The following is a 14732-nucleotide window of genomic DNA, read 5'->3' as shown; positions in this document are numbered from 1 at the left end:
CACTCTCTCTCTCTCTCTCTCTCTCTCTCTCTCCAGGTTTAACGGGCAGCAGATGCCATCACCTGTCGCGAGGCTGCACACTGGTGCCAGAGCGCGCGCGCAAAAGGCTGTCCTCAAGCTATAATTCAGATCCCGCTGCTGACAGATTTAACCTGCACTATGTTTTTCGGTGTTTTTTACATTTATCTACTATTCTCGTCTCCTTCGAGGGGTGTTTCACACCTTCCTGCGTCTCACTGATACATACTCAGGTAAGCACAGTTTACTGTTTCGGATTATTATTTTAGTCAACATTCCATCTAAGTAGCCTAATATTTGTTAGGATATTTTTAACTTGCTTCAGGACTGTTTTCGTTGATACACTCTGATCGTATGGGACGTTGCGCAAAATAAGAAAATCTTATATAGCCTATATATTCTTTTAGAATTGCCCAATAATGCACTTTCAATGCCCTGGTGCTTTGTTTAAGCGTACTAAGTTTTAATGTCATCCCAGATGAATAGCATAATATGCATTTTAGTTTTTACGCAGTTTAACAAAGTGTTAATTTCTAAACAAACATAATAAATAATGTCTCTAAAGAATGCAACCAAGCAAGAAAGACCGGCACACATCGTTCTTATCGCTGTCTTTGACGACTTCAAGCTGATTTCATCGAGGTGAGAGCAGATAGTTTGAAAGAAAATGCTTTTTAGTAAAGCAGTCGAGACCCTCAACGCATCTTCAGCGCCAGTGCGTTTATTCTGCGGGTAAATGCTGTGAGTTGCAAGTGCGTACAGAAATCTCAAACCATCGTTATGGCCAAAAAATATTGTAAAAAAAAAAAAAAAACTGTATAAATATATGTGACAAGTTGCCCCAACTTTGCCTCGAACACAGTTCAAACTTATGGTTAGCATATACTTTCATTATTTAGTTGCATATCATTGTAATTTTATTGTGTTGAAAACTATTATATGGTTTGGAGGTGAGAATTTACAGAAACTATGTAATAGTTTTGAACTAGATATTGTTTTACTAGAATTTAACTGATTCAAAACCCTACAGCTACTGAGATGTGACAGTAGTCTATACAATGAAAGGGAAAACAGGCACACATAAAATTTTGTTTTAGGTTAACTGAAATCAAATGAGCTCTCTTAGATTATGATCTGTGCTGACAGTCGGTTTTGGGTGAACTGTGCTCAAATTTAGAGAAAGCGGACTGTGAAAATTGATCGCTGGACTTAATATAGCTATCAGAATCAATCAAAATCCAATAAAAAAAATTTAAGGCATTTTTTTCATTGCATTTGTTGCCATACTTAACTGTGTTTTGCCTCTTTAGTTCAAAAGCTTGAAAAAAAACAGTATTTGGTTTAGTAGATGTCAAATATAGTGTTTTTTAAACCAGGCTTTTTAATATAGTTTATAATGCATGAACGTACTTGTGCCACTATGCAACACTGAGGAGATACATGAAACAGGAGACAGAAAGCGACAGAGAGATATGCATGTGTGCGTTGTGTCACTTCAGTCTCCTTGTGTGGGTTTGCTGTTTTGACTCTGATCTTTATAGCTGAGGTGTGATCATCAGTCTCTCTGATCTCTCACTGTAGCTCAAGCACATTAAATGTACACAAGCCATATTCTCTCCCTCTGACAAACACATACACGCATAAAGAGAAACTATGTACCTTTCCACTGAGCTTTTATGGATTCATTGCTGCTTTATACTCTCTCTCGCTCACTCATCCTTACCTCGACACTAATTTCTGACACTTTTTTATATTTCTGTCCATTCCAGATCCAGAATGGAGTCATTAAACCAATCCGGGTGGGTGGGGACAATCCCAGAGGATTATAACTCCTCCTTTGGACTGGGATTTTCAGGAAGTCCAGTTGGGAATTACACTGGCAATGTGTCCGATCAAAGCATGCCGTTTCAAGGGAGCAGCACGATGGTTACTGCGGTCATATCATTCACCGTGTTCATCGTTGGACTCACTGGCAACACCCTGGCTATCTACGTAGTTTTGCGCTATGCTAAAATGAAAACGGTTACAAACATATACATTTTAAACTTGGCCGTGGCCGATGAGCTGTATATTTTGGGCCTTCCGTTCCTCACGACGCAAAACGTACTTTCCTACTGGCCGTTTGGCTCATTCCTGTGTCGCGTCGTCATGACGGCAGACTCGTTAAATCAATTCACAAGCATCTTCTGTTTGACAGTGATGAGTATTGATCGCTATTTAGCAGTAGTGCATCCTATCCGCTCCACTAGTTGGCGCCGACCACGAGTAGCTAAAGCAGTTAGCGCAGCGGTGTGGGCGTTTTCCTTCATCGTTGTTCTCCCCGTGGTGATATTCTCTGACGTTCAGGACATGTTTAACTCATGCAACATGAGTTGGCCGGAACCACGAGACGTTTGGTCGATGGCATTCATTCTTTACACCGCAACGCTCGGATTCTTCGGCCCCCTGCTAGTCATCTGCATGTGTTACCTGCTCATCGTAGTCAAGGTGAAGTCGTCCGGTGCACGGGCGGGATTTACGAAGCGCAGACGCTCCGAGCGGAAGGTGACCCGCATGGTGGTGGTGATCGTGGTAGTGTTCGTCCTCTGCTGGCTGCCGTTCTACATCATCAACATCGTAAACCTGGTGTTCATACTCCCGGAGAGCAGCGTGATGGCAGGGGTGTATTTTTTCGCCGTCATCCTGTCGTATGCCAACAGCTGCGCCAATCCGCTGCTCTACGGGTTCTTGTCCGACAACTTCAAGCAGAGTTTCCGGAAGGTGCTGTGTGTGCGCAAGGCAAACGGCGTGGAGGATGGAGATCCCAGTGTGCCGCGGACGGAGAAAACGACAACCCACGATACCTTCCTGACGCCTCAGAACAATGACTTAAATGGACACATACAGGGCAGCCAGGTACAGTCACTCTGAAAGCACATTTCACATATTTTACATGTGTTTAATGAAGCTGTTGAATGTTTATTTGGGGGCTGTCAATAGATAAAAAGATTTTAAAAATTAATCGCGATTAATCGCACCCAATTCTGTGCGATTAATCGCACACTTAACGTGAAATTAAACACACCATTTATTCATCGTCGGCTTGCTCAAACTATACTTCAAACTCGATAAGCTTTAAATGGTACTTCAAAACGCGATGTATGCACACAACTTTACGTTTATTTAGAGTGCCATCTGATTTTCTTTTAAAATAGACATTTCTGCCTACCAGGGTTATGGGTGTTTTCATTATTATAGATTATTTTAACGCATTATGCATTTTTAATTAATCACATTTGTTAGCGCATTAATGTTGCCAGTCCTAGTTTATATTGCTAAAGTGTTAATATTTTTAGTCTTGGGGACATTCCCCGTTTTCAACTAAATACAGAAAACTTTTTATGTGTTTTTGTAGTTCATTTACACGACAACAGCGTTTTGTGTGTCTGTAAACTTTTGAAAATGGGTTTCAAAGTGCAAGTTTTTGAAAACAATAGTATTATTGCGTAAACTACAAAAATGCAAATTTGTGAAAATGGTGACGTCATGCGCATGCGTATTTCGTGTTCGGTACTTGACAACCAAAACTGCATTTGTATTCACCACTCTGTAGAAGAATGCGTGCATAGTCGCATAGTGTTTATTTACACACAAGAGAAGAGACAAGAGAACTACTGGCCTGGCATGCATAATGCAGCATTTATAATCATTTTTGTTGATCTTTGAGAAAGTTGACCATTTTAACAACGTTGTCGTCTGTATGCGAAACTTTTAAAAGATTATAAGTAAAAAAAATTCCATTTTGTGGCTGTGTAAACATACCTTTAGACATTCTGTTCTTTGCATTGTCTGATACGTTGAATGTTTTAGATCATAAAAGCTTAGTAACATTTAAAATAAGGTTCCATTTGCTACATTGACTAACAATGAAAATTACTTCTGAAGCATTTATTTATATTAGTTAATGTTAATTTCAACACTTATTAATTCATTATTAAAATCAAAAGTTGTATACATTAATACTATTTAACTGACCTAATATGAACTAATATGAAATAAAGAAGAATTTTAAACAGCTAATGTTAAAGATTTGCTCATTGTTAGTTAATGCATTAACTCATGCTAACTAATGGGACCTTATTATAAAGTGTTGCTGAATGTTCTCTAAATTTATTTAAGGCATAGTTCACCCTAAAAAATGAAAATCCTGTAAGCATTTGCTCACCTGACTGACTTTCTTTTGTGGAAATTTTTTTTTTTCACATTATGCTCTCTTCTAACAATCAATGCATATGAACAAAAAGGACAACCAGAACAATTCAGAAGACTTAAAGGATTTAAGTCATATGATTGACTTGATAGCATTCAAAAGTCTATCTTAAAGGGGTCATATGATGCTGCTAAAAAGAACATTATTTTGTGTATTTGGTGTAATGAAATGTATTTATGCAGTTTAAGGTTAAAAAAACACATTATTTTCCACATACTGTACATTATTGTTTCTCCTCTATGCTCCGCCTTTCTGAAACGCGTCGATTTTTACAAAGCTCATCGTTCTGAAAAGCAAGGTGTGCTGTGATTGGGCAGCTATCCAGTGCGTTATGATTGGCCGAATACCTCAAGCGTGTGATGGAAATGTTACGCCCCTTACCATACTGTGATGATGCCCTGTCCAGCCGGAGCGATGATTCAAAAACATGAAAACCCATTATAAACGAGGGATTCGTTACATCCAGTGGGGACATAATTATGAATTATAATGATTTATACTGTCTTTTTACGCGTTGCGTTGCATCGCGCCGCGCCGCGTAAACATAAAACCATGTCTGCATTTGTGATCAGAGAAATTACAAACACCAAGCCCTACTCTACACTGCCCAAGAAACTCGCTTTAAATATAAAAAAAATTAAAATATAAAAAACTTACTTACAGTCTTTGAGTCTGAACAGCCGGCATTGTAGTCTACTCTACCAGGATCAGGAAACAGTCCTCCATAAAATGCGCTGCACACATCTGAATATTTGGGTTGAAGTGTTCTGGAACAGTGTTGTAAATACAACTTAACCACTGATTTCTAGTCGTGTCCATTTTTGGAAGGCCAAACAAAGTAGTTTCGCTTTCACAATGAAACACAACGTCAACCACATGTGACGACCCCAGGATGGACTCTGCTTCGTCCACGGTGAAAGCCGATCCAGCGATCCACAGCGCAAAGTTGAAGTATTTCCTCAGCGACCAGCACGGATCAGCTCTAGGCATGACAAAGCAGATATCGTCCTCTTTTGGAAGACCAAACAAAGTAGTTTCACTTTCACAACGAAACATACAACGTCTTCATGACATGGCGGCGGCGGCAACAATACTACAGCGAGAATAAAAGTTACCCCTTCTTTCTTTGCGTGAACATTTGGGTGGCGTTATGCAAATCTTCCCACATAGTGACGTAGGTATGTGGGGGCGTGTTAGAACGAGCCGTTTTAGGTAGGCGTGGTTAACTCTTAACTTTTATAAAGAATATTTCTTTGGATTTGAGACTTTAGTCTTTGCAACTTTACAGATCTTCTTTATGCAGCAAGAGCTTGTAACACTCCAAAGAAAAAGGAAAATGTGAAATCGCATCATATGACCCCTGATACATTTTGAATATTATGACATTATGTTTTGTGTTCCACTGAAGGGTTTGGAACAACATGAGGGTGAGTAAAGGTTGACAGAAATGTTACTTTTTGGTAAACTATTCCTCTAAACTGTTTTCTAGAAGAAGAAAAACAAACTGTACAGTTAGGGCCAGTTGGTTTTTAGCCCTTTGCTGGTGTGTTCATGAACTCTCGGTAGATAACAAACATGCTGAGAATTTTACATTCAATACAGCTGCCAACATGTTGCTCCTTCCTCCCTCCCCAAAGAGACAATCTCAGTGAAATTGATTTACTGAGCAGCAAATGGAGTGAGAGAGAGAGAGAGAGAGAGAGAGAGAGATTGTGTGTGCGTGCATGCGTGCGTGTGTGTGTGTGTGTTAGTGTATGTGTATGTGTGTGAATGTGTGTTTGTGTCTTCCTGTCCATCAGTCCTAACCCCCTTAGTGCCCTTAGGGACAACTCTGGGAATGTTTATTGGGAACATATGAGTAATGTCCATGTATATTAGCATCTGTGTGTGTTTGTGAGTGAAAGAAGAAGAAAGAAAAAAGAAAGAAGAAAAAAAGGGCTGAGCGACAGTATGACCAAAATCTTAATTTTAAATCACAATGACACAAAAGAGTTTTTGTCATTAATACATTCATATGTATTTTTTAATGTTTACACCTATTCTTCTATGTAGAAAAAAGTCAAACAATTGTCAAAATAGTCCAATTTTGACCAGTGATAGAGATCTTTTTGGCGAAAATTAATCAAATAAATAATTGATTTATTAAACAAACATGTTAAATATTACCACATAGTTATTTGACATCATCCATATTTTTGGATTTTGAAAATCATTCAAATTATTATTGTTTTTTAATTTGGAGCCAAGAGATAATTCTTCAGACAGCGTAACAATATATTATGTCAAAAAAAAAAACTCAGAATAGTGTAACTTTATTAAAAATGATTTTTATGACTTTTTATGAAGTTGTTGAAATTATCAATATACATACCCATTTTTACCAGTTCTATTTTATCATATTGTTTAGCCCTATAGTAGAAGAGATGATGAAATTTATTTCACTGTGTTGTGGTTCAGCTTGACCAAGTGGACCATAAGGGAGTGTAGGTATGTGTGTGTGCACAAATGTGAGTGTATTATAAGAGTGTCCTTCCGGGAGTGAGATCAGACGACCCCATAGTTCATTCCGTGGGGAAATCAGAGCCGTACGGCTCTAGAGACTGAATCAGATCTGTATGACTGAAGAATTCCTTGCCTTTGATGGATATTACAGCATCTGATGTAGGATCAAGGGGAAAAGCCAGTCTCTTTAAGCCATTACTCCATCCACAGAATTGATATCAGCTCTAATGTCTCTCTGTGGCAGACTGGCTTTCCCTGCTTTGACTGATACTCAATCTGATTGCTGGAGACACAAAACACACATTCACTCTCTCTCTTTTAGCCCTTTTTCACCGACAGTGTAGCGCTGCTGGAACCGGAGGCCAAATTGGCTCCATTATGCATGTTTACAAAGCAATAAAAATAAAAAAGCTGGCCTAGAAATGGCTCTTTAAACCTGCTGGTCTTGAACCGAGAACCAAGCATTACCACTTGAAGTTTTCAGAACAACAAATCACTCTGGCACAAAACAAAAAGTAGATCACTCTCATTATTTAAACAAAGTACACACTGGAAGCATTTTTAGATTCAGCTAATGGACAAATTGTGACAATTTTTGTTACACTACACAGCTACTTTGCCCACTTTATTTTCCCTGTTTTCGTGAAATAAAATGGTTTTATTCAAATACATCATAAATTGAATATATCTAATAAATATATTAAATAAAATTATATATAAGTAATATTAAAAGTAATAATTAAATTAATTCATTCATTAATTTAAATGTACCTATAAATGTAATTTGTAAATTAAAAAAATTAAAATTATCTAAAGAACATAAATGTATAATTAAATTAATTTATAAATATAAATATTTGTTATATATGTAATATTTTCTCTCTGAAGTCTGTGGAAATGCAGACCAGTTTTAATTGAGGTTTACAGATCCCGCTTCCGAGCACCATCTCCGGTATCATTCCAGAGGAAAAGGGTTATTTTTCTCCATCTGTCTCTCTCTCAGTTTTGAGGAGTACCAGCAGGGAATCTCAGAGGCTGAATTAGAGCCCCATTGTGCACCAGAAAGAACATATTATTCTACAGAATGAGAAAGAGGAAGAAAGAAAAAAGACATAAAATGTTGGGAAATAGAAGGGCAGAATGTTGTGCTTGTTAGGCTTCTATTTTTACAAGTGCAATTTAAAGGGACAGTTCACCTAAAAATGTAATTCTGTCATTATTTACTCACCACAATGTTGTTCCAAAATCTGTATGCTGTTATTTTCTCAGTGGAACACAAATAGAGAAATGCTGAAAAAACTGGGTATATAATAACTAATGGCAGAATTTTCATTATTGCATCATTATTTTTCTAAACTTCAAAACAGCATCACTGACACACACACACACAGCAGTGCAGAGGTGCCACTGTCTGTCCTGTTCTGTGTTTCTGCAGGATCTGCAGTTACAGTCTTGCATGAGCGCGTCTGAGAAGCCTCAGCCTGCAAGACCCCAGATCATTGGCGAGTCCACTCTCTAAACGCTGTTTCTCTCTGTCTGTCGTTTCCATCTTTATTTCGTCTCCTTTCCTGTGCTCTCTTGTCTTATCGTCTCTCCGTTCATCCCTTCAATTTGTCTGTCTGTCCGCCTGTCTCTTCTTCTGGCTTTTTGTGGAAGGTGTGGCCTGAGCCTCAAGCCACGCCCCTGAGCGTGCCAGTGACTCCGCCCTCCCGCGCAGCAGAGCTCAGCCTCCACCCGGTGCCCGCTGTCGCCACGCCCAGCTCCAGCCGTGACCTGTGACCCCGGCGGGTCGTGAGGGCCCTTCCGAACAATGCCAGGATACTTTGTTTTGGGTGGAGGGTGCAGTGTGTGCTGGAAACACCAGGGTCTTCATGCACATGGAAACCTGGAAATATCAGGAATTTTTAAACGGCCTGGAAAATTCTCTGTTGAATTTAAATGCTTTAAAATATTTAATCAGTTAAGAATTACTATTTGTGAATTTGTAAAACACTATTAAATACCTGGAGTCTGAGGCCACCAGTGAAAATCTGTTTCGTATTTTTAGAATTTAATGCAATCCCTTCAACATCAATATAATATTAGCAAAACTATTTTTAAGTTTTTCTTTAATGATTAAGTGCAAAGCCTGACTTTCTCCAGCATGACCTAAAAAGGAATAATGCAGAGTCTGAAATCTGTTTTACATTTTTTTAAATCCAAACACTTTCTGGTTTAAATTACATTTTGAATCCCAGATTTTCAACGTGGTCTCAGACTTTTGGGCCCAACTTTTAAAGAGTTTTAAGAAAGGATGAAAAAGAAACCGGAGAGGGATTTAGAAGAGAGACAGGACTTCAGATTCTGTTTCGTATTTTTAGAATTTAATGCAATCCCTTCAACATCAATATAATATTAGCAAAACTATTTTTAAGTTTTTCTTTAATGATTAAGTGCAAAGCCTGACTTTCTCCAGCATGACCTAAAAAGGAATAATGCAGAGTCTGAAATCTGTTTTAAATTTTTTTAAATCCAAACACTTTCTGGTTTAAATTACATTTTGAATCCCAGATTTTCAACGTGGTCTCAGACTTTTGGGCCCAACTTTTAAAGAGTTTTAAGAAAGGATGAAAAAGAAACCGGAGAGGGATTTGGAAGAGAGACAGGACTTCAGATGCAATTGGTATATTGCTTTTCACTCACACACACACACACGCACACACACACACACACACACAATCTTTAAAACAGAAACATTCGATCAATTTTCCTGCATTAAACACAAAGTAACCTTTTCTCTTTCTCCTCTACAATCAAATGATTGATGTGAAGTGAACAAAAAAGAAACACCCACTCACAGAAAATGTATTATATGTACCTGCTACAGCTGATTGCGAAAAACTCTGCGTATCCCAGTGTCCTTCACAACCACAGACCTATACGCTGTGTTCCTTCAGGAGTTCAGCAGTCTAAATATGGAAAAGTGCAGTAGAACTAAGAAGTTTGATGTGATACTTGGAAACTCATTCTAATACGATCGGCACCCAGTTATCATTGATATTCCCTTTTAAACAGATCAAAATTATTCCAACTACAAGATAAAACCAGTTTACCAAATCAGCAGGGTTATTAGTGCTAACTAAAATTAAGGCCGTAAAAATCTTATTTTCTTGAAATAACTAATGTTATTGCAATGGCAAAATTTTCATTTAGTTTGAGTTGAAGTACTAATATATAACTAAACAGAAGCAAAACTTAAAGCTAATAACGTAATAACTTAACTATATAGAAATGTTTTTAAATAAAAATGACCAAAAACACATCAAAATACTCAAACTTGAACTAAACTTAAAATGAAAACAGAAAATATAAAAAATGAATCTAATTCAAAATGTTACGAAAAACTATAATAGTGTATCAGTGATACTAAAGGTTTTCACAGAGAGATGCGTGTAAAACACGGTAAATGATTCTCTCTGTTAATCTCTGCCAAATGAATACTAGAACTGCAGAGCATCTTTTTTTTTGCAAAATTTGGTTGCAGTATGTAGGTCAAAGTTTTTAATTGACAACTGAACATCTGCCAGGCAAACCAGTTGTTTTTTTTAGATATCTTCTTCCGACGGTCAACAACTCGACACCGTTTTGGTTGGACGTATCAAGTGAATGCACAGAGCGCAGCCGTTGACCCTCGACACACTGGGAGCGCCTCTTCTCTGGGCAGAAACTTCCCTTTCTTCATCTGGGGACTTGCATTGACAGGTAGAACGAGAAGTGAAATATTGCTTCTGGACGTCAGGATCCTGGCCAACTGAATTTTTCACATGTCAGAGGGGATGGGAATCTGTGGAAACTGGGATTTTAAAGTACTTTAGGGTGTGGTGTTCAATGGTTGTCGAGTATGAGGGTCAAGACAGCGTTTCCTGATCCATATCGACGTGTTTAAACGGTCCTCTGCTCTCTGCCAAATGTAGCAAAGTGCCTTGTCTTGTCCCAGATCAAACTATCAGACATTTGAAAATGCGAGGCGTCGGTGGAGGCCTTAGAGACACAACCTGTTCTTTGCTTTCTTTGTTGTTTAGCTTCTTCCCCTCGTCGTTTATTGGTGAGGGTTATTTCCGTTCATGTGCTTCATTGTTAAGTGCAATGTATGTATTCATATGGTTTATATTTAAGAACACTTTTTGACATAATGTCACTATGTAATGATATCGTAAAGTTAATGGAAACCACACCAACAAACATTATCATTGTCTTTCTTAAGTCATTTCTATTGATGTTTGATGGACAAATGGTCTCATTTGCAGAAAACAAAAAAGAAAAAAATGGTTTGGGATGGATGAACCCATCTAGTGTTCGCTGCCACCCTTCCTTACCATTTGTGGACGTTTCTAGAAATGGCTTCAATGCCTTAGCTACAAAGATCTTCCTTGTGCGACAGCGTTTAAGTGTTCTGCGTGTCGGCATGTTATTTAGCTGTTCATAAAAGCTATAAAGAATGTGCATTGCTTTGTTAATGCTAAATGTGCCTCTGATATACACTCGTAATTCAGCAGGCAGATGTTAGGCCTGTTCTTGTCAGTCAGCAAGCTTTACGATCAATACTTAAGATTCTTCTATTAAACCCAAGGACTTGTTTGATTCTGGACTTGTTAGGCACAACTGTGAAACTGTGAATGATGCATTAATAAATCACTCTGTGCTGAAGAGATGCTGAGCAAATGTCATGTTCTGCAGTGTTGCTGGTATTAATATTACTTTTTAATGAGTACTCACTTTTTATTATTCTTTTTTTTTTTGTGATCCTTATCAGGACCCTGTGACATCTGTGTAAGAAAATGTTTAGAAAAAAGTTTTAATTGGGCACACTAAAAAATGCTGGGTTATTTCAACCCAACTTTGGGTCAAATTTGGACTAACCCAACTTTTGGGTTAAAAATTGAATGTAAAAATGTAACTCAATGGTTGGGTTAGTCCATATTTGACCCAAAGTTGGGTTGAAACAACCCAGCATTTTTTAGAGTGGAGATATATAAAATATACAGCTTCCTGAAAGAGACCCTTCAGATCATATATTGCACTCTTAAACGTTAATACTTAATATCAGAAATCTATATTGATGGCATATTCCTGAATTGCTGACTTTAGGAGTGCGCTTGAATAGCTGATGCCATTATTACTTATGAAATCAATCATCAGACCTCATTAAGTGAGAATCAAATATTCAAGTTGTAGATATACTATGTTTTTGTCTAAATAAAACAGTGTATTCATTAGCCATTTGCTCTTGGTTTTTGGTCTTTCATTCTCTATAGTGTTTTTCAGTCAGTGTCAGTGATTTTTAGCCCTCTGATATCCGAGTTGCATTCAGGTGACACTGTACCATTGCAGACTTTTGAGTTTTGTCAGGTATTGTTTCTGCTACTCAAGTATTTTAACAAAATACATCTTTAATTAGCAATAACCATGTGGCACTACCTTTAAGGAGGTCTGTATTATCTGGAGAGTTAGTCTGTTAGCATTTTCCATTCATCTCAAAGACAGTTGCTTGGCTTGCGCAGGACCACCTCGAAGCACGCAATTTAAAATCTGCCATATTGCCCAAGACGGCATAACCTTTTGAGCCTCTAAGTGTCATGCGACTAATCAATCTTTATATACAATCCTAAACCTTCATGAGTGAAAGTACATACACATCTGCTGCAAGAGAAAACAAAATGTCAATCATATGATCAGTCTTTGCATTTATTATTGGGTCCTTCACACTTGATGAAGAACGTGGTTCTCACCCATTTTAATTATTAGCTGCTAAGACATGAAAATATAAATGACTAGAATCCAAAGGCCAATGATGTGTATTTTAACAAAATACATCTTTAATTAGCAATAACAATGTGGCACTACCTTTAAGGAGGTCTGTATTATCTGGAGAGTTAGTCTGTTAGCATTTTCCATTCATCTCAAAGACAGTTGCTTGGCTTGCGCAGGACCACCTCGAAGCACGCAATTTAAAATCTGCCATATTGCCCAAGACGGCATAACCTTTTGAGCCTCTAAGTGTCATGCGACTAATCAATCTTTATATACAATCCTAAAACTTCATGAGTGAAAGTACATACACATCTGCTGCAAGAGAAAACAAAATGTCAATCATATGATCAGTCTTTGAATTTATTATTGGGTCCTTCACACTTGATGAAGAACGTGGTTCTCACCCATTTTAATTATTAGTTGCTAAGACATGAAAATATAAATGACTAGAATCCAAAGGCCAATGATGTTGCTTAAACTGAACTAAGCTGGATGTTGACATCACTGAATTCAATGATGAACTGTCTTTAACTGAAAAATGAGTGTTTACTATTGTCATTTTGCATTATTGACACTATTTTCCTAATTAATACTGTTCAGTTGCTTTGTCACAATCTGTATTGTTAAAAGCGCTATATAAATAAAGGTGACTTGACTTGACTTGACTATTCACGCTCGAAAAGGTAGATGCTATTTATAGTGTACATGCTTTATACATAGCAGACAATAAGCATACTGTTCACACTTATTTTATGATAGTATGCTAATCCCTTCAAAGGGTTTACCCTCCAGAGTGAGAGCTTAAGGGTAGGATGAGAGTATAAAACAGTAAAATCAGACATTTTCATCATTTATTTTAGTCTTTTAATGTTGTTGTTTAAGTGTGTACAGATACTGAGAAAAATCCACGAGCCACAGTGCCGCTGCTGTTAGTTACACCACTGCTGTCAAGCTGAAAAAAGGATACAAGTTCCTTAAAAGACATCCATATGTTTCCAGCGATGCATTGCAAGCTTTCTGAAGGTGTAAAATAGCACAAAATAAAGAAAAGGTCAAATTTATGTGATTACTCCGAAAATTGTCCTCTTTTACACCTGCCGATCTGGTCATTTATTTGGACGTGCAGTGCTCAGAACCATATAAGGAGAAAAGGGAGGAGTAGAAACTAAGCTTAAACTTAATTGGCTATCGTGTATGTCGCCTTCGCGCCAAATTTGATATACAGAAACTAAAATGGCAGTTTTTGTTTGTGATCGCTGTTGCATTTTGCTGCCTCAAGCCAAATTTAGTCCTATTACCAGGGGCAACATCACATCATAAAGGACCAATTAAAACAGTTCAATGTTTTAAATAAAAACTGTCTCCTGGTCTTGTTTGTGTTATTGGTTGAGTCCTTGTGTATGAACTGCTTTTGGTTCAGATATCATGTGTCATCCTCATTCTTCAGTTTCCCATCTTTTCTCACTCTACCTCCACTTGCTCCTCTGTTCCACCTCAATCAGGTTTTCAACCTGTGATTCCATTACACTGCCTCCCTCCTGTCTTTGTTTTTTCTGTTCCTAAATCAATCCCCGCTTTACGTTCCCTCGTTCCGCATTCAGCCGTCTGGGGAGGATAAAAAGACTCGCTGTGTCTTTGTTTTCAATCCACTTTCACATTGTCATCTCAGACTGAACTCTCTCTGCAACAGTATAGGCTACACTTATCTGAGAAGTCATTTTGTGTCAAACAGCAGAGGCTGCAAATGCTCCAGGATTGTCATCGACTTCAAATCATGAATATAGCAGAAGTAAACAAAGATGCAAAGTAATAAAGCATCCTTCTCATCAGGCGTACCATTTTCCAGCTTGACGGCAACAAATCTTAGGTTTAGATCCGACAGGCAATAACACAGGAAAGAAAGCCCCCACAAACTAATAAACCAGATACGATTTAGGGCATGGAATTAGAAAAAGACAAATGCTATAGCATCATGGCAAACAGGATTAAGAGCCCAGTGTATCTCAGAAACAGCAAATAATATACAGCATAAAAAATATATTTTAAAGGGACACTTGTGTCTTCCTGTTCAAAATAAGTGTTTTATAGCCTGGTATCATGGGAGAGTTTTCCATTAAGAACATTTTATTCTGTAGTTCTTCAGGAAACCATCTGGGCTATTCTGTGTTAAAGA

The 14732-nt window shown here is 37.8% G+C and overlaps 1 protein-coding gene across 2 annotated transcripts; it reads left to right on the top strand.

Annotated features, from left to right (window-relative positions):
* Window positions 1–56: 56 nt before the first annotated feature.
* LOC107598498 (somatostatin receptor type 5-like) lies at window positions 57–8935 on the top strand. Of its 2 annotated transcripts, none has more exons than XM_016289862.1 (3): window positions 57–251; window positions 1788–2913; window positions 8426–8935. In XM_016289862.1, exons 2-3 carry the CDS (start codon window positions 1795–1797, stop codon window positions 8546–8548), a joined length of 1242 nt encoding a protein of 413 aa, XP_016145348.1. In that variant the 5' UTR covers window positions 57–251; window positions 1788–1794; the 3' UTR covers window positions 8549–8935. The 2 variants fall into 2 exon arrangements, with proteins under 2 accessions (XP_016145348.1, XP_016145349.1); XM_016289863.1 differs by having other exon boundaries at window positions 8205–8503.
* The last annotated feature ends 5797 nt before the right edge of the window (window positions 8936–14732 follow it).

The sequence above is a fragment of the Sinocyclocheilus grahami genome, unplaced genomic scaffold, assembly GCF_001515645.1.
Source record: "Sinocyclocheilus grahami isolate Dianchi unplaced genomic scaffold, SAMN03320097.WGS_v1.1 scaffold252.1, whole genome shotgun sequence".
Lineage (NCBI taxonomy): Eukaryota > Metazoa > Chordata > Actinopteri > Cypriniformes > Cyprinidae > Sinocyclocheilus > Sinocyclocheilus grahami.
This window is presented reverse-complemented; position numbering and strand designations above follow the sequence as displayed.